This window comes from Ixodes scapularis, unplaced genomic scaffold (assembly GCF_016920785.2).
Source record: "Ixodes scapularis isolate PalLabHiFi unplaced genomic scaffold, ASM1692078v2 PGA_scaffold39__5_contigs__length_11793443, whole genome shotgun sequence".
Lineage (NCBI taxonomy): Eukaryota > Metazoa > Arthropoda > Arachnida > Ixodida > Ixodidae > Ixodes > Ixodes scapularis.
The window spans coordinates 4,957,294-4,977,679 of NW_024609867.1; the positions used below are offsets into that span (position 1 = coordinate 4,957,294).

Sequence of the window (20,386 nt, forward strand, 5' to 3'; positions counted from 1 at the left end):
CCGACAACACTTCTCTTGTAGTAGGGGATGTTTTGGTCGGCCGATGAGACTACATATTTCACTTGTAATGCTGTTTTCGCTTTATTCTTACGCTGGCTGCTCCGCGAAGGACATATGTGGCATAAATCATGTCGGACGGAGAGATTTTTTCTCGGCCTCGGTACACCAACGGTGGTCTGACTTTGGCGGCAAATAAGGCACTTAAAACGGATGGGCTCAAATGGTGTCCTTTTTTCGGAGCATATAAAACGCTCAATTACGCTGTGGTGGCAAGTTTATTGTATTATATGTTTTAACTCTCCCTGTGTGTGTGTGTGTATTTCTTTAAATAATACCTATAATCGAGACAATGTAAATGTCCACCAAACTCAGCTAATCAAATTGATATGTTATTTATTTTAGGACTTGGAATTAATGTTTATTCGAGACTCGGAAATGTTTGGACTCCGTGCTCTCGCGCATCAGCTGTAGGCATTTCGAACTCGGTTATCAAAGCGACAATATCAGGTTAGTATTTGTTTTTGCTTCATCTTATTTGATTTACATACACCCTAGCACAAATGGCAGCCATGTGGGTTAATAAGAGAAGCAGTACATCATAATTCGCAGCTGGCCCGTCGGGATGAATTATGTATGGTACAATAGTTGAGCTTGTAACTCGATTGCTCTATATGAACTTGTTTATTGTAGAAGTTGTTTATTTTTAGTCAAACTAATAATGCGGCTGATCATGTCAAGTTTTCTTGGGAGGCCATAAAATATCTATGTATTTAAATATTTACCTAAACGTAATTGGTGATGTAGGTAAGATTTAAAGTGCATTAACTGTTTTAATCTCTGCCTCACGTTCCTTACAAACATACCATCTCAAATTGCGTTACCGATAAGCGAGATATCTTATAGCCGTTAATTCGTCCGAAATATCTGAATTCCTTGATTTACAGCGCTGAATGGAGACACTGCGTAAGCGCAGACATTTTGCCCAACTAAAGTTTTGAACGACCTTAGACCATATATACCACATTTTTCCGAGGAGCAAGGGATAAAAGACAGTTCCATACCCATTGTAAAGCGAGCATGCCGCTAGTTGTAATTTAAAATGGTGGCCCCACCAAACTTTATGTATTGACTGATAGGACAAGATGCGCAGGGCTCCTCTTTTTTGGATGCTCAGCCGCCAACACGAGCCCGTTTCGATTCGCTCTGATTTAGCAGCGCGTCTGCGCTTGGGGCTCACGAGTCGGCAGAGAAGGCGAACGAGAGAAACTCGAGCCGGCGACCTTCCTGCTGTTTTATTTATACGGCGAGCTAAAATAGTGTAGTCGGGGAAGCAAATGAAGCTGGCGACAGTGAGCCGATCGGCGAGGAAATATTTCAAGCTTTTTCACTGAAAAACAGTAAAATCGCATGAAATATCAAGCCTGCTTGAGAGTTTCACAGCTCCAGTGACATAATGTCGCCCACAAATAAAATGCAAAAATAGCAAGGGATATAAAGAGCGCTTGAAAAATATGTAGTGATTCAAAAGCGAAGTCCGAGCTCGTAGTCTCCGTTTTAGAACCTATGACTTTGTCCGCGTTCGCATAAAGACACATCCATGTATCTCTATCTATCTCTCTCCCACTCTCTCTCTCTCTATATATATATATATATAGAGAGAGAGAGAGAGAGAGACAGAGAGAGAGAGAGGGATATACCAGGTGTTTCATTTGAATTTGAACAAATTTGTCACGAAACATTCGCAAAAGATGCACTGATACGGTTCATGCAGGTGGGTTATAGATAGGGCCAGGGAGATATTATGCGGGTGGCTAATCTTTGCGATAAGTCAGGTCATTACATAAAATTCCGTCATTAATTATTTTATAAATAAACAAAACAAATATCATATGGTTTCAGAACCCACCTACACGAACCGAATTAGTTCATCTTTTACGAATGTTTTGCAATAAATATTTTCATATGAAAATGGAACATCCGGTATATATATATATATATATATATATATATATATATATATATATATATATATATATATATATATGCAGGGTCTTTGTTTTTAAATAACAGATTGGTTTAGAAAGCTGCCGTAAAAGTTGCACCAAAGCGCTTTGTGCAGTTGAAGTATAAGGCCAGCCGAACATAGAATAGGAGGATAATCGCAACGTTCAGTCGGTTTATTAATTCAAATTCGTTAATTACCCTTTTAATTGATGAAAATAGACATATGTTTCCAATTAAAAATTTCCTCAACGTCATCACAAAACAATAAATCAACTCTTTTTCGAAGAATATTGTCAGGGGTGGTGACCAAAAGAACAATAAATAAACAGAAAGAACTAGACGTTTAATGTGGCGAACTTGTGCCAAAAATAAACGGGTACAAAAGATAATAACAGAGCGTGGCCGGCGTCGAAGTCGGCGTAGCAGCAGAGTCGAACGCTGGTGCGAAACTGACTCCGCTCGCCTTGAGGAATCCCTTATGTACCCTCGTGGGTTTCTGGATCGTTCGGCGTAGAAGGTTCGGCGCGTAGAACATTCTAACCTCGAATCAGGAAGACACTTCTCCAATTCACCAACGTCAGTGTCAACAAAAATGTGTAGCCGCGGCCAGGTATCGAACCCTGGCCTTCTGCATGCAAGGCAAGCGCGATAACCGCTGGACCACACGCGCGCTGCGTACTTAGCCAGCTGCGCGCGCGTCATTACTCCCCCTTTAAAAAGTGCATCGTCCCGATGCAACCCAAAAACAAAACAAAGCAAATAAAATGAACGGTAAACTAAAGAGTCATTTGAAATACGTGAGGTCCACTGTCTTATCGAGCGTAGTACGGCTTCCTGCGCACGACATGGACGACTTCTGGTTGTCGAGGGCGGCGTGACGCAGTCCGTGTTCCGTCGGGCATCACCTCGTAGTTCAGATCCCCGAGTCGACGAAGCACCTTGTAGGGTCCAAAGTAGCGCTTTAGGAGTTTCTCGCTGAGACCACGGCGGCGGATCGGTGTCCGCACCCACACCCTGTCTCCGGGCTGGAAGTGGACGTCCCGGCGACGAAGGTTGTAGAGGCCAGTGTCGATACGTTGTTGGGCATGAATCCGGAGTCTGGCGAGCTGACGGAGTTCTTCTGCCCGTTGGGCAACCACCTGGGCGTCGTCGCTTCCGTCGAGAGCCGGTTCGTGGGGTAACATTGCGTCCAGCATTGTCGTCACTTTGCGACCATGGACCAGTTGAAAGGGTGTAACCCCGGTGGTTTCTTGCACGGCCGTATTATAGGCAAAGGTGACGTACGGTGACACCTCGTCCCATGTCTTGTGCTCCACGTCGACGTACATGAAAATCATGTCGGCGATGGTCTTGTTGAGTCTTTCCGTCACCCCGTTGGTCTGAGGGTGGTACTCCGTGGTGCGACGGTGGCTGGTGTGGCTGAGACGAAGGACTTCTTGTGTCAGCTGGACCATGAACGAGGATCCACGGTCGGAGATCAGGACTTCGGGAGCGCCGTGCCGGAGGACGATGGATTCAATCAAAAACTTGGCAACTTCCACAGCAGTTCCGGAAGGAAGGGCTCTCGTTTCGGCGTACTGCGTAAGATAATCTGTGGCGACGATGATCCAGCGATTTCCCTACCTTGACGGCGGAAAAGTGCCAAGTAGATCCATTCCGATCTGCTGGAAGGGTGCCTTTGGTGGAGGAATTGACTGCAAGAGTCCGGCCGGCCTCGTTGGACGTTTCTTTCGTCGCTGGCATTCATGGCATGATCGTGTGTATAGGTGGATGGTTTTGGGGAGCTTGGGCCAGTAATACTTTCACGAATACGAGCCAGTGTCCGGCTGTAACCGAGGTGTTCGGACGTCGAGTCGTCGTGGCAGGCTTGGAAGATCTCCTCTCGAAGGTCGGTCGGGATTACCAGCAGCCACGTTGCCAAAGTTCTCTTTGTAGAGAACTCCTTGTCTAATGACAAAGGTCGGCGGGCTCGTGAAAAAACACGTGGTGTGGCACTCCCACGCCCTTCCAGGTGCTCTATTAGTGCGCGCAGCTCAGGATCGTCTCGTTGACGTCGGGCCATGTCGTCGGTGTTCACTGCGCCCAGGAAACACTCGTCGCCATCGTCGTCGCTGCTGTCGGAAGGTGTTTCGACGGGAGCTCTGGACAGGCAGTCGGCGTCGCTGTGCTTGCGGCCTGACTTGTAGACTACGGTCATGTTGAACTCTTGTAGTCGGAGACTCCATCGCGCAAGGCGTCCAGACGGGTCCTTGATGTTCTCAAGCCAGCAGAGCGAATGGTGGTCCGTGATTACGCGGAACGGGCTTCCGTATAAGTATGGACGAAACTTCGTGATCGCCCAGACGACCGCGAGGCATTCTTTTTCAGTCGTGGAGTAATTTCGATCCGCCTTGGACAATGTCCGACTTTCGTAGGCGATGACTCGCTCGGTGCCTTCTTGTACTTGAACCAGTACCGCGCCAAGCCCTGCGTTACTTGCGTCCGTGTGAATCTCGGTTTCCGCATCCTGGACGAAATGTCCAAGAACAGGAGGCGCCTGCAGTTGTCGCTTCAGCTCGTCGAATGGCTGCTGCTGCTCCTCGGCCCATTCGAACTTCTCGGCGTCCTTCGTGAGGTTTGTGAGCGGTGCGGAAATCATTGCCAAATCTCGAACGAAGCGCGGATAGTAGACACATAGCCCAAGGAACCTTCGCACGGCCTTCTTGTCTCTTGGCACTGGAAATGCTGCGACGGCGCGAGTCTTTTCTGGGTCTGGACGAATGCCTTTGTTACTAACCACGTGACCTAGGAACTTCAGTTCGTCATAGGCGAACCTACACTTTGCTAGCTTGAGCGTGAGCGGTCTGTATGGCTGGGAGAACAGCTCGGAGTCGTCGCAAGTGATCGTCGAAGTCGCCGGAAAACACTACGACGTCGTCGAGGCAGACGAGACAGCTCTGCCACTTCAGTCCTGCCAGTACGGTGTCCATGACACGCTGGAAAGTTGCTGGCGCCGTGCATAGTCCGAAGGGCATTACCTTAAACTCGTACAGCCCATCTGGTGTGACGAAGGCTGTCTTCTCTCGGTCCCGTTCGTCGACTTCGATCTGCCAGTAGCCGCTCTTCAGGTCCATCGATGAAAAGTATCGAGAATGGCGCAGCCGGTCTAACGTGTCGTCGATGCGGGGGAGCGGATAGACATCTTTCATCGTCCCTGCGTTCAGCTGCCGGTAGTCCACGCAGAACCTATGCGTCCCGTCTTTCTTCTTAACCAGTACGACTGGGGAGGCCCAAGGACTGCTTGAGGGTTGAATTATGTCGTCGTTCAGCATCTCTTGAACTTGCTCCTGGATCACCTGCCTTTCTTTGACGGAGACTGTGTATGGAGATTGGTGCACAGGGCGCGCGTCGTCCTCGGTTACGATGCGGTGCTTCGCAACGGCGGTTTGGCGCACCTTCGGCGACGTCGCAAAGCAGTCGCGGTATTCGGCGAGGAGGTTAATCAGCTGACGTCGTTTCGGACCCGGAAGCTTAGGGTCAATGTCGAGCTGTGCTGGTGACGTACTGTCTTGCTGAGGTGGCGAGGATTCGTCAGCAATGGCGGCGATTTCCGCGGAGTTTCGGAGTTCCTCGACGTGGCCAACGGCTGCCCCATTCGTGAGGTGTAGCGCTTCGTTTCGGAAGTTCGTCATGAAGACCACAATGCGGCCACCCTGAAGTTTAGCTACTCCTCTTGCGACGCCTATTCCTCTTCCCAGAAGCAACTGGAGGCTCCCCTCGAGCAGAACTTCGCCGCATAAAGCTTCGGTGATCCCGACAGGTACGAAAACACTCGACCGCGGCGGTAAGTTTACGTGATTTGCGAGGACTCGGACCGCGGATGACGTAGCTTTGGGTTCCTCCGGTGGTGAAACAGGTTTTCGCAGAGTTAGCCGGCTTGCTCTGAGGTCGATGACGGCGCCATACTCGCAGAGGAAGTCCATTCCGAGGATAACGTCCCTCGAACAGTCCTGCAGAACGACGAACTTCACAAGGCACGTCTCACCATGGATCTCGACGCGAGCAGTGAATCGCCCGACTGGTGTGATGACGTGCCCACCGGCGGTTCGTATTTGAGGGCCTTCTCACGGCGTTGTCACTTTTCGCAGGCGACGAGAGAGCCTCCCACTCAAGACTGAGTAGTGTGCTCCGGTGTCCACAAGTGCCGATACGTCGTGGCCGTCGATTATAACGTTTAGTTTGTTGGACACCGATGCAGGGACGTCGTTGTGATCCGTAGCGTCGAGGGAGTGGGAGCGCTCCGTCGTTCTTGGAGGCTCTTTACTACGGTCGTCTTCGGCAACGCCACCTCCAGGCGTTGCCGAAGGCGATGCCTGAGGCCGATGGCGAACGTCGAAGGTACTCCTCGATGTCACGAGAGCGTTTGTCGTACCTTGGGCGCGGGTCGTTCGGGTGGAACCCGCGCAGCCCCAGTTGTCGGTAGGGGCGTCGACGGTAAATGTGGCCGGCTTCACCGCAGTGGTAACACAACGGGCGTCGATCGGTCGTCCTCCACGCGTCGGTCTTTCGTGGCGCAGCTTGCTCTGGGCAGGGGTACGCCCGATCGTCCTGGCGTCGGGAATACTGCGGCGCTAGAGGTTCACGTCGAGGTGGCGCCGCATACGGGTGACCAGGGGGCGGTGGTCGTCGGATAGCTGCGGCGTAGCTCAGCTTCGGTGGTTCAGAAGCGCCGCTGGCGATAACTTCTGGCTGCAGTGCCTGTTGAAGTTCTTCCCGGAAAATCTCGGCGACTGAGGGCGTAGCCGGGCTTGTGGTAGGAGGTAGCAGCTTCCTGATTTCCTCCCGCACGACGTCCCCGGTAATCTCGCGGAGTTCCGGGCTGTTGCAGTTGGAAGTCGAGAGGGCCGCGACGCCGGGAAGTCGCTGGTAATGGGAGGCCCGCGCTTGAAGGGCACGTTCGAAATTTGTTGCCTCCGTGATGAAGTCTTGAACGCTGATAGGCGGGTTCCGCACAAGGCCTCCAAAGATGGTCTCTTTCACCCCTCGCATCAGGAACCGCAGCTTCTTCTCGTCAAAAGCGTTTGGGTCGGCGCGGTTTATGAGGTGGAGAACGTCTTCGACGAAACTTGTGACGCTCTCGTTTGGCCCTTGGCTTCTTGCTTGAAGAAGTTCTTCGGCCCGCTGACGTCGCTGATGGCTGGAAATAGTACGTCGAAGCTCCGCTTGGAAGTCTTGCCACGACGAAATTGACGCTTCGTGGTTCTCGAACCAGGTGCGTGCAGTGCCTTCCAGAGCGAAGTAGACATTTTGCAAGGTCTGCTCACGACCTCATCCGTTGAACCGTGCGACGCGTTCGTACTGGCCCAACCAGTCGTCCACATCTTCATGAAAATTGCCACTGAAATTCGGCGGCGTCCTTGGTGGGGCCTGCACGTAGACAATGGACGTCGGTGGCTTTCCGTCTGGCTGCGACGTGGTGCTCATCGTCGGCTTCGACCCCTTCTTTGTCCTGTCCGGCAGTGTTCCAAGTTCCGGGGTAGGCCGAGGTTGCGGCGACTTGACCGGGTCTCGGTCCTCTCTTCGTTGGGTCCTCGGGGGCTCGGGATCGGACTTGCACTGCGGCCCTTGGAGGGGAACTTTGCACGGGCATGCGGTACCCCGCACCTCCACCAAAATGTTACGGGTGGTGGCCATAAGAACAAGAAATAAACAGAAAGAAATAAACGTTTAATGTGGCGAACTTATGCCAAAAATAAACAGGTACAAAAGATAATAACAAAGCGTCGCGGGCGTCGAAGTCGGCGTAGCAGCAGAGTCGAACGCTGGTGCGAAACTGACTCCGCTCGCCTTGCGGAATCGCTTATGTACCCTCGTGAGTTTCTGGATCGTTCGGCGTAGAAGGTTCGGCGCGTAGAACATTCTAACCTCGAATCAGCAAAACGGTTCTCGAATTCACAGAAACATCACATTACAGTGTCAACAAAATTGTGTAGCCGCGGCCAGGAATCGAACCCTGGCCTTCTGCGTGTAAGGCAAGCGCGATAAACGTTAGGCCACGCGCGCGCTGCCTACTTGGCCAGCTGCGCGCGCGGCAATATTACGCAGGGGCAGTATATTACGGCGTTCCGTAAAAATGCTCAGTTCGGAAAGGTTTCTAGGTTTCGATTTTTCATCCGAACGCAACTCCGCGCACGCGGTCCTGCTCCGCGGTTTCGGAGACACGCAACACACATGCGTTCAACTTCCCTCCATGCTACGATTTAGGCGAGGGGTTGGCCTCAAATATGCGTTCTGATAAGGAAGCGATAACCTGGAAACGCGTCCAAATTGAGCGTTTTTACGAAACGCCATAATATACTGCCCCTAAGTCATATACTTCTAAAAAGACTTGTTTTAGCGTTTTTGATGATGCTGCCGAAATTTCTAATTGGAACCATTTGTATATTTTCCATTATTAAAATTTGATTAACGTATTTTATTAAAGTATCCGACTGAATGTTGCGGTTAGCCACCTATACTCTGTCCTCCTGGCAGTATAACTCACCTGCACAAACCGCATAAATAGAAGTTCCATGGCTTCCCTTAGAAATATACGTAAAAAAAAAGAAAAAACTGCATATATAACGGGCATGGTGGAAGGGGGCCGAAGGCGTGGGTATATAACTCAAGAGAAATGAAAGCCCTTCGTGCAAACAGCAACAACGTACAATTTATTCTTCGACGTTTCGGCCAGAGGCCGGACGAAACGTTGGCCGTAGTCTGGCCTTCAAACCACTTAATATAGAAGTCCCCGCAGCAACAGTCAATCACCGAGTTTCAACTTGCTCGCGTGGGTAACTTCGGAGTTAGCGCTGGCGAGCTTTCGAAACCTGTACATATTCGGCCTGTTTTGCAACAAAATTATACTGTGCGTTAGACAGGTTTCTTGACTCTATTTTGACAGGAGAATATATACATATGGCGAGCTTTCGAAACCTATATATATATATTTTTACATACAGTTTTCGAAAGCTCGCCAGCGCTGACTCAGACGTTACCCACGGAAGCAAGTGGAAAAACTCGGTGATTGCGTGTTGCTGCGAGAACTCCTCTATTAAGTAATATGAAAGATTTATGATAAGGATCGTTAAAGCCGTCTGCTAAATACAGCAGCCACCCTTTTGCGGCGTCCGTCAGAGAGCACAACCTGCGTACGGATCATACAGATCGCGACATCAAAGAGAAAGAAATTTTTTTTTTTTTTATGCGCGCGACCTTGTAGGTATTCTTTCTAACCGTTCAAAGGAGCTTCTGAAGATCTCAGTGAACAGAACATTCGCCGGAAAGCGCGACTCTTGAAGGATTTGCTTAAACCTGATTCGGCGCGCCGGCTTCGTTAAACCTGCATATGGGGAAGCGGGTTTATAATTGTGTGATCCATGGCGTCGTGCTGGGCAGCCTGAGTATTTCAGCCTGAGACTATGAAAATTGCACCCACTTAGTATATAGCAGAATTTACAGAACAGTTTCAGTAGATAGCCTCTCAACAGGTAATTTTCGCTGCACTCGAAAGACACGATTAAGATTGACGCCCTCGATATTTTTATGTCAATTACAAAGTTCGTTACTGCTTGTCAACGAAGTGTAATCACTCTTTTCTGAACAACTAACCGTTCAGGAATTGAACAGCAAAAGAAAATACTGCATATTCTGTTTCACCTGACTGCAAAAATGATACAAGCGCGAGCGGGTGCACTTGACGAATGCTTCTGTTGCACGGGCGTTTACATAGCTGAGTCAAGGTTAGAACTAAGTATATTGCATGCATGGACTTTGCCGCAATCTTATTTTGTCGCGACCGAGTATCCGTTATAGAGTATATGTCAACAGAACCATAACTATGGGATAGAACAAAAAACTGTAAGCATGTCACTGCGATGTTGTGACGCGCTTTTGTGCGATCTAAGTATTTCTAAAATCAATGTCCCAGCGTTTTTTGTTTTTTTTTTTAATTCTTTTATGCGAAATTTCGCCTGTGTTTAAAATCTGCGGTTCTGATATAGCGACACATGTTCACACCGGTAATAAAAAAAAAATTACTCACTGCAGTGCAACTTTTGCACGTCCATACGACGCCTATCCAGATCAAAAACGAGTATGGAGTAGTAGTGTAGGGCACTGGATATAGGTATTCCTTCTGTGATCTTCGACATAAAAGGCAGCAGGAGGCAATACGCGGGAACCTCTTGCTTGATCGCTCCCCGGTTGGGGAAATGCTCGTCCATCTAGAGTATGCAGCGAAGCTAATAGCTATCATCAGTGAATTTGCATGGAAAGGTGAGGCGGAGAATGGGTAACGACGGGGATGAGCTGAGCTTGATGGTTATCAAACGTCCCGAGCGAAATCAGCTACACAAGAAAAGAAGAAGAAACAGTAAAGACAACCGACCTCTGCACTACCAGCTATTTTAATAAATCGTCCTCCTCTTTTACTAGGGCCTATGCGTTTCCCTTTGCTTCTGTTTTTTTTTTTTTATTCTTAATCGCGTTGCTTCCTTTATTCTATTAATGCTTAGCAGGAAGGACACCCAGCAGAAAGAGCTTTTGTTGAAGTCGCAGGGTTATTGAGGTAGAGCTCACACAGTTTTCTTTTTATTCTCTAGCAAAGGCCTCAAACATCTTCCTTGCAGGCTGGTTTTCTATGGTGCCCTATGATAGGAGCTTGCTCAAGCTTCGTTTTGCATTCGCAAGTAGTTCGACAGGCAGCGAGGTGTCCTTGTTGCGCGAAGTTTTTCACGTTCGCTACATGTTCACGTGCACGGTCGTTTATACAGGCCCCCGGTCTGTCCAATATAGCAACGCCCAAATATCAACAGTCTGCTGAAATCGACTTCCCTTCGGAACGGAACGTAGTTTGACCTTTGCCTGGTGTCGCACTTATGTTTCTTTTCGGTTTGTGTCTGAGTTATCTAGTGGCATAAGGAATAAACCCTAGTGGGTGCCGAGCACACAGCTTGAACGTTCTGCCGGTCCGCTATCTTTTTAGAGCGCAGCTCTTAGGCGCCCGTTTCCGGCTTGCGCGGCATCGCCGTCGCCGTCGGCGTAACCAAGGTCACCCCAAGGTCACGGGACCACCAGGCCACGTGACCCCCAAGGTCACGGGACACCTCCCAAGGTCACCCCATGGTCACGTGACCCCCCAGGGCACCCCAAGATCACGTGACCCCACGAGGTCACGTGACTCCACGAGGTCACGTAACCCCTTCCACGGTCCTCAAGGTCACGTGACCCCCAAGATCACGTGACCCCCAAAATCACGTGACCCCCAAGGTCACGTGACCTTGGGGAAGGAGAAGGAGGAGGAGGGGTCTACCCTCGACTCAGTACACTTCCCTCCTCCTCCTCAAGAGCTGCGCTCCATTTGGGCGTTACAGGGAGTTGTAAACGGCTTTCACTTTTTTTTCCTATTTTTGGGACCTTTGCAGTGGTCTCGTATAATCATGGGGTCGCCCACAAATTGAAACGATAGTGAACTGGCAGACCATTCATGATGTTTGCTCGCCACTCAATACGGCTTATTACTTATGCCTCAATATCGCAATATCAATCAAGCACAAACCGCAAAAAAAGCTAAGTGTGACACCAGACACAGGACAAGCTACGTTCCGCGGCAAAGGGGAGTCGTTTACAACATACCGTTTTGACAGACCGGGTTATCATAAACGACCGCCCTCGTAAGAATGTAGCCAACCTAAAAAACCTTACGGGACCACGACACCTCGCTGCCCGTTGTCGATATTACAAATGCAAAGCAAAGCTTGAGCCATTACGCATTACATGGCACCATAAAAACCCGTTTGCAAGGGAGATGTTGGATGGCTTGTCTATAGGAGAGGGAAAAAACTCTGAGCTCCGGCTCATTAAGCCCGCAAACTCAAGAAAAGCTCTTTCTGCAGGGCACCCTTACAACTGAGTATAAATAGAAAGAAAAAAAAAACACGATTCGTGATAAAAAAAAGAAGCAAAGGAATACGCATAAGAACTTTTAGAATAGAATAGTAGGACGATTTTTTAAAAAGAGTTGATAGTCCAGCGAACCATTTTCTTTTATGTTTCTTCTTCCTTCATTGTTTAGCTTGCTCTCCCCGTGAAGGAGCATGGGTATTTTTTTATGTCATAACGTGGTGTCGAAGTGCGCTGTCAGGCGAGCGGCCAGAAGCGGATGCAGATGTCTTCAGGGATAACGGCGGCTATTATGAGTGTCGATATTCAATAAGGTCTTGTTGATCGTTGGCTTCCAATCTGCAATATGTCAGACCGGCGACGAAGTTGGAATTACAAAGGCCAGAGTGGAGCTGTATCCGGAACGGGCAGATAAAACCAAGAGTAGGCTCACCGACGGGACCAAGCACAGCAAAGCAATGGTGCACAACAAAGTTCCCAAAAAGCAGCTGCCGTCGACGCTTTCTTCAGGGATCATCGAAGCAGGGATAAGCATACTCCATCGCAGTAGGGGCGGCTACCAAACAATAGGTGAAATTTGCTATAGAATTCTCTGTGACAGCTAGAGAAGATAGACAAGTTGGACGAAAAACCGCAACCATGATTTGTAGCTAGAAATGTTCCAGCACTGTATCACTGCAAATGATGATGCGGAAGCGAACGAGCTACCAGTATTTCATGCGGTGATTCCTGCGCATGCCTACAAGGTGCTCAAGCCTTTAGTAGTTCAGGCTACACAAGAGGAAAATATGTTTCTTGTGTTCATACAACCGAACCACTACTGCCCCACAGACGCGCTGATGTTCGAGCAGTTCAAATTTAATCGATGAGAAAAGGTCTCTGAGAGCGTGTAAGATTCCATACTAAAGCTGAAGCAACTGCCGGAGGTGAGATTTCGGCCAGTTTATACAAGAAGTTCTAATGGCGCGTTTAGTTTTGCGAATTCGCGGGCGGATTCCCGCAGGCGGAAAGTGACTTTTGGAGAATGGAAACGAAATCGACTCGTTGCTGGCGGAAAATCTCGATATGGGTCCCGGACTGATCCGACTGTTTTGCGAGCAACGAGCTGATTTCGCCACCCGGCGCTAAACACAACTTTTTGTATGCGCGGATCCCCGTGCGAATCCGCAAGTGTATACGCGAAATAAAAGACAGTCTCGTCGCTGGGTTCCGAAGCAAAAAAAAAAAATATATATATATATATATATAGCGCGTTGTTTGCCCGTAGAGCGTCTCTTACTCAAATGTGGTTGTTAAATTTCAGTTTACACTAGTAATATTTCATATATATACCGCTGAGTAACGGTTGATTTGGCGCAAGATTATTTGCCTTTTTGACAATGCCTTTTTCCTCAAACTATATGACCTGCCTGCACTGCCCTTTATTATACCCAGCTACCACTGATGATGTAACCTTAGGCAAGGACACGCTTCATTACTACTATCAGTTGGCTACAATAATTGTTAAACTCGAAACAAGAAACAATTAAAAGTCAGTTCATGAGTGAGATGGAAGGGAGGAGTAGAAAGTTATATTGTGTAATCCTACATATAGATAAGACCTTATCCCTTGTTAAGCATTTATATAGCCCCTAAAACACTCCAGTGCGTTCCCTATCAGGACCAACACCCCGTTCCCCTCTTCCTCCATCTTCCAGTCACTGGTTATCATGGATATTTGGTATTATTTTTTCATGCAAGGCAAAGAAACCCATCCTTGCCTTGCATGAGAAACCAAGGCCGACGAATCAAAAATCGAAACGGTCGATTTGGTGATGTCGAAGACGTACGCCCTAATACTCATAATCATTTTGAAATTCGGGAAAGGCCCACAACATTCTCACTGTAATAAATAGTGTGAAATTATTATTAGTGAAAAGAGCGGCCACAAAAGCAGGCCTGATTTCATCTCATAAACAACATGGCGGTGGCTCCAAATTTTCGACGTCTGCTTGATAAGACGGTTTGGTGATTGCAGACGAGTGCGGCACCAGCGTCCGGCTGCTGTTGAAGCAGTGCAAACACAAGTCCCATTCGAACACTAATAGAGCACTCCTGCCCTATATCGCTCCTCCCCCCCCCCCCCCCCCCCTGTTCACTTCTTGTAGAAGAGGCCGAAAACGTAGTGCTACGGCCTTGCTATCTAGGACTTGTTCAGCAGACCTCCTGCCCTAATTTCCTGGACCTTTCCTCCTCCCAGAGTGTGAGCTCGTCGTATCAGGACGACAGAGGCTTCATAAGTGAAACCGGGGGAGTGGCAACAACAATTTTAACCCTCCCAGTTTCGTTTTGTTCCTAAGTCACATACCCCTCAACTGTTCTTCAGTCTCCGGTGACCGTCAGCCGGGCCCTCGAAACATTTTTACCGCACACTTACCCGGTCCGGAAGAAGCGTACCCAGTAGGCCATCGTGGTCTCGGCGAGCGCGGCCTCCTGCCTGGTGTAGTTCCCGTACAGTGGCGCGCCGGACCCCAGCACGGGCAGCCCCAGCACGTACGGCAGGTCCTCGCCGTGCACGCAGCCGTTCTTCTGGGCGAACGACGACTCGTCCGAGTGGTAGCCGAAGAGGTAGAAGTGCGTGCTCGACCGGCGAGTGTCGGGATCGGAGCCAGACGTCGCGGCGGCAGCTCGACGTGCCGTCGCGGCAGCGTGGAGACTGCCGGCCTCGACGACAGGTGCGACGACAAGGGCATCGCTGAGGGCTTCCGCAGTCTCCTCGAGAATGCTGACGGGGTGTTGAACCGATCTGGTCCAGTCAGTGTACTCGTTGACGATCGTCAACAGGATTTCTTGCTGGTGGTACGAGTAGAGGTTGCGCACTAGGGTGCGTAGAAGCCGGTCTCGGCGGTCCACCTAATACCAAAAAAAAAAAGGAAGGACAAACGTGAATGCACGTCATTCGTCGAAGCATTGCCAATTGGCTATAGATAGAAAGTTTGAGCACATCTTTTTCGCTTCTTAACTCTGGTCCCGACGAGCGCTTTGTTGTGTACCTCCACATGGCAGCCCGATTGCCAAATCAATTCCACAAAAAATAATGCGTTAAAGTCCCACGTTAAAGTAAGACAGAGCAACACCCTAAATACGAATTTTCGCCTAATTTTGTCGAAAGTATTATCGGAGCGAAGAAACTGACCTTCAGCCTTCGTTTACTCTTGGATTACTCTATTACGTGCATCTGACGTTTTCTAATGCGCACGAAGCACGTAATGGTTTAGGCGTTCTAGAGGAGCGCTCAGAAAAAAATTAACTTCGGAATGTCAAATGAACCATGTCAGCTAATTGTATATATAAGGTTTAGACCTGATAAAATGGCGAGTGCAGGATACTTTTTCCAGTTAAACAATTTTTGTAGAAAGAAAAACGTAATGCCCTGCATTATTCAAAATAAAAAAAATGAGGAGAGCTACGGAACTATAGCCTGCCTGTATTTATCTTGAAATATTGATGTTTTGGTGACACTGTCATGACGTTTAATGCTACACTCTTAAAGGGGCACTAAAGTTTATTCTGAGATCGCCTATTTGTGGTGATAAATCAATCTACCGTATCTGAGCATGCTAGGAAACCAAAGTTACACTCATGGGCCTCCTATTTCCATATTAAAAGTGTAATCTAAGATCTTGACACGCCCCTCTTACTGCGCTATGTAGCAGACAAGGGGGTACCGTTGGATGGCGTTTCTAGATAATACTTGTTATATTATGCCTCTCACGTCCAAATATTTTAGGTATTTTGTAAGATATACTGTAGAACGGACATAAAAAAGAGCAATAATAGTAACTTTCAGAACATTCACGCAGTTCACTAATTTTATTGGTAAAATAGTCTATGGATGTGGCGAGTAGCAGAGAATAGTCCCCCCCACTTTCCCAAGAGAAAAATAGTGCCCGTGTATTTATATTGTTGGGAGTTTTTTTTCGATATGTTGCCATCTATAACTGGTCACCTTTATTGACCAAAGTTAGATATACTCTCTGCCATGAAGAACATGTTTCTACAAAAAGTATTTTAACAAATATTTTCCATATATATATATAATACATTTCCAACGCTTATATACAGTTTTCCCTCATCGCGGATTCAAGGGGTACCGTACATGCAGATCGTTTCTCAGGAACGGTAGAGAGGAAAACCAAACAAACAAGCACAAGGACTATTCTAGCATTGGACTAAAATGAGTTCAAAATGTCGCTGCGAATGTCCAAATGTTTCCCATCAAAGAAACCGCGACGATCTTTTTCTTTTTTATGTTTGCAATATGCCTAAAAGTATTTTAAAAAAAAGATTCAGCTGAAGCTTTTAACAACAGTTTCAAAATGTTTTTGCTTATATTATATGATAAAGTACACATAATGGTATAACACTTAACATAGTCCATGAAGCTATTAAGGAAAACATTATTGTTACATATATTTCTCGGAAGCGACTCACTGGTTATTCTGTCCTACCGTACCCTAAGGAACATGCACTAAGAGATGGTATTTTATGTCCACAAATAGACCTCCGAAAATAGAAGACTATTCAGATTTCTTTAGTTTTGAACCAACTTGGACTGAATGTTTAGCCATGACAATTTTATTCTTGCTTTCACCAGTCTAGTTATTGTCTCGATTGTATCAAAAATTCTAAAGCGTCATTTCGGATTGTGTGAATACCTTAGATCTTTTGACATTGCTCGACTTACGAAAAGACATTTGAGCAAAGGCGCCCAACATTTTGAGAATAGCTAATTGTTTAATCCGGATTATCTTCTCTAATTAACAAAATGTTTTTTTATATATATTTAATGATTGTTGACATAATATATACTATATTAAAATTTCTGCTGCCTTGCCTACAGCAGCCTACGCCTCGTTGGTGACACACGCCAGCGCCCTCAATGCTCGGTTAAAACGCAACAATTTTTATCCAACCTCTTCCGATATTTCTCTTCCGCGGTATAGCGTTGAGTGTGTGTACTTGCAATATGTGGCTGCAAGAACGCACGCAGTATACCCCATGGCCCCAACATAGCTCGATGGCTTAAACAGACTAACACAGCTTCCTTCTTTTCTTTCAATTCTGGTTCCACTAAACAACATATAGCAATATAGTAAGGAAAAGTAATGGAAATGCAATTTCAAAAAAGATTAATCAAATCACAATGCACTTTGTGGATTTATTATAAGTTAAAAGTTTAAAACATCCGCCATAGGAACGTAAACACCGCGCTCAGAGCGATTTTCGCTCCATTGAAAAGGACGTTATCTTAGCTGTCGTGCATGCTTTTCTCTGCGCTTAATGTAATGATACTAGTGTTTTGGGGGGATTGTGTAATATGTTAGTTTGTGTTCAAAATAGCTATTGATCCTTCGAAACGTGGATGTTATGACCAATTCGAGCTCGAAAAAAATACTCACTGGTCTGATGGGAATGTTTGCAATTTCACAAATTTGCAAATGCATATACAGGGGCGAACTTCGAGATAATCAACAAAATATATATATTGCCATAGTTTTTACATGCGTGCGATAAACTGTCTACCTAAATCACCCCAAATCTGAAACTACGCTTGTTTTCTGTAAAACTGCCAATATTCATTTGCATTTTTCATAATATTTGTGGGTTTTATTTACTAATCCAACGGGGGGCAGCTGTCACGCGGCAGCGAAAGACTCATGTTGAATGTCTACCAGGTGAGCATATATTTTGATAGCTAATCAGATCTCGTTTACACGACGCCTTCTCCGGAATAAACCTCCATCAGAATGCTAGCAACTCGGCTCGAATTTGAGCCTCTGGATCGGTAAGACATACTTTACCTCGCAATAGTATTTTTTTATAATATCGATTACATCCAATTATACTATTTAGAACTGAATGCTTTTTCTTGGGACACATGTTACCCATGTTCTTGAGGGGGCTATTTCCCAAACTGTGGCATGTTCGAATTGTTGAGGTGTTTCCACAGAAAGGAGGCATCAACAAAAACGGCCGCGTACGCGAGAGTAGTGCGAAGTGCAAAAAAAAAAAAAAAGCGTGCAACTTTCAGGAATGAAAAGGTGAGCATACATAGGAGTCAGGTTGGTATAATCATTTCTCTTTTCGTAACCGCCATAGTTAACTGCTCCTTAACTAGAATCTTGCTTCGAACGACGTGTAAACATCGTAGCGCATCGTTCCTCTTAAATGATCTCTCTCTTCGCGTGTTTCGAAAGCTAGCTAAATGTACGCTTTCGTCGCGAAGTCCAATCAGCATAAATTACTGATAAAATATACCACAAGTAAGACAAATCACTGAGAGTGGTTAAATTAAATCGGAGGATGGCCTATCTGCTTCGCTACTATAGTAACGTGCCCACGATCAAAAAGAAAGGAATTAAGGCAGCACCTTACGTGACAAGTTAAGCACATAAACGAAAACGGACCGAACGCGCTAAAGTGGTGAGCGAACGCCAGGGCCAAAAGGCAACGAGAACAGTCCGGCTTATCAGAGCCGCAAGGATGTCAGACGTAGAGGCAGGAGGCGAAACCGAGGCAATGAATTAAGAGACCACAACGAAGAGGAGTATATCTGCCGAGTGAGGCCGCCCTAGGCCAGCGCGGGAACACTGGAGGCCCGACCCGACAATACGCGGCTAGGAGTGCAGAGAGATATCCGCGCAAAGTGGTATACCGCCGGCGGCGGGCCATGGCGATCCCGGTGAGACCAAGCTTGTTCCGGGGATCGGCGGGAATCGGAAACAAGCGACTTCCAATCAAGTCTGGCGTGTGAGGGAGGTTCGCCGTAATCAGCGAAAGGGCGCCGGGTAAATACATATCGGCCCTGCCGTCTCGGGGCTGGGCTTCGACCACGGTGGCTTTTACCTCCTTGATCGGAGCGGGGCAATGGGAGAAGTAAACGGATGGCGCAACAACGCGGTGGAGACGATTAAACCCAAACAAGGTTGGCGAAGGAGCAGCGTAAAGCTAGGCGCAGTTGGCAAATGGATTGCTTTATTCAAAAGGTGGTCACATTCTACTTACCTGTATGATTATCTGTGGATATCTTACTGGGTTCTCACTAAGGTGAGGACGTGACGTTTCTCGGTGTTACAGGTACAAAAGGTCGTATTTCACGCTTTAGATTTGTGTCTGAATCACAAAAATTGTAAACGAACCCTAAGTTTGATGCACTGCTGGAGTCCCGTAGAGTGCCTCACTTCATAACGGATTATAAATCGACCATTAAGCTCTAATATTAAAAGTGCAATGAGTAGTTTAATTATGGTGTCCTTGCGGCCCCACGCCGGTCTCGCCAAAAACTTTAGAAGGCTACAAAAATTCATTTCTTTGGAATACCTACTCACATCAGTGAATAGAGGGGTGATACATTTATAAAGTTTAAATAATTAGTATTCTCGTTATTAATTAACTTGCCTTATCCTTTAAATGGGTATAATTCATTTTTAATATTCTAAATTTACAAACAAAAAGAGATCGTTTTGTATTTTAGTTGTGTTGTTTCATACCAGATTGTGTTATCTACATTTGAGAGAGGCTCGAACAGAATTCGTTGGGCGACATCCACTTTCCGTAATCAGGCAACTTCAGACCGGTCGGCTTCTTGAGATATAAAAATACATTAATGTGATAGTTCATAAGGCGGCGTACGTGTGACCACATTCAAAGTCGACAACTTCACTGCTAAAACCCTAAACTTGAAAGTGGCTCCTTTTTTGGGGGGGTTAACAACGCAGAACTAGATGCATTCAATATAAAAAATAGATTAATTTTGAACAGCGCTGCATAGTCCCGCGATTATTGCATCCTGCAGTGCGAGTGTGGGCAAGCGTATATAATATAGGTCCCTTAAATATTTGAAAATAAATGACCGACTGTTTCATCCTGAAGGAATTGTCAATTCGGCGAGGCATTCGGACCATTTTTCAATAATATCAAAAAGCTTGTAGGCTACAGAAACAAAGCTAACAAGCTGTTGGAACATAATTTTCTCTCTGAAATGGCCTCAGTTTCTTTTTTTTTTTTGGCAGCGGAAACATATGTTGACATTAAAATTAATAAAATAAGAGTTGTGTTTGTATTTCATGTTTTGTCAGTAGTTGAAACAACCACCTGATTGGGTCCAGAACTATATGAATTCAGCAAGATAATTGATAAGAAACAAAATGTTCGGTCTGCCACAACTTCAATCCCTTCCCTAGTAAAAAAAATCATTTGTATGAGAAATTTCTTGTGTCCAATAAACAGATATGAATCATACAAGATATATAAGAACATATAAGAACATATAAGAACCATATAAAAATTAAATGAGAACTATATAAGAAATATATAAGATATATAAGGACCCCATAAGAAACTTATAAGAAACTTCCCACTAGTTTCTTATATGATGCTTGTATGTTCTCATATATCTTCTATAGTTCTTATATTGCTC

The 20,386-nt window shown here is 46.6% G+C and overlaps 1 protein-coding gene across 1 annotated transcript in view; it reads right to left on the reverse strand.

Annotated features, from left to right (window-relative positions):
* Positions 1-20,386, reverse strand: part of LOC120842022 (neuroligin-1) — a 136,471-nt gene that overhangs the window by 13,934 nt on the left and 102,151 nt on the right. The window contains exon 6 of the mRNA XM_040501862.1: positions 14,342-14,817. Coding sequence (XP_040357796.1) covers positions 14,342-14,817 — 476 coding nt within the window. The remainder of the gene's footprint in view (positions 1-14,341; positions 14,818-20,386) is intronic.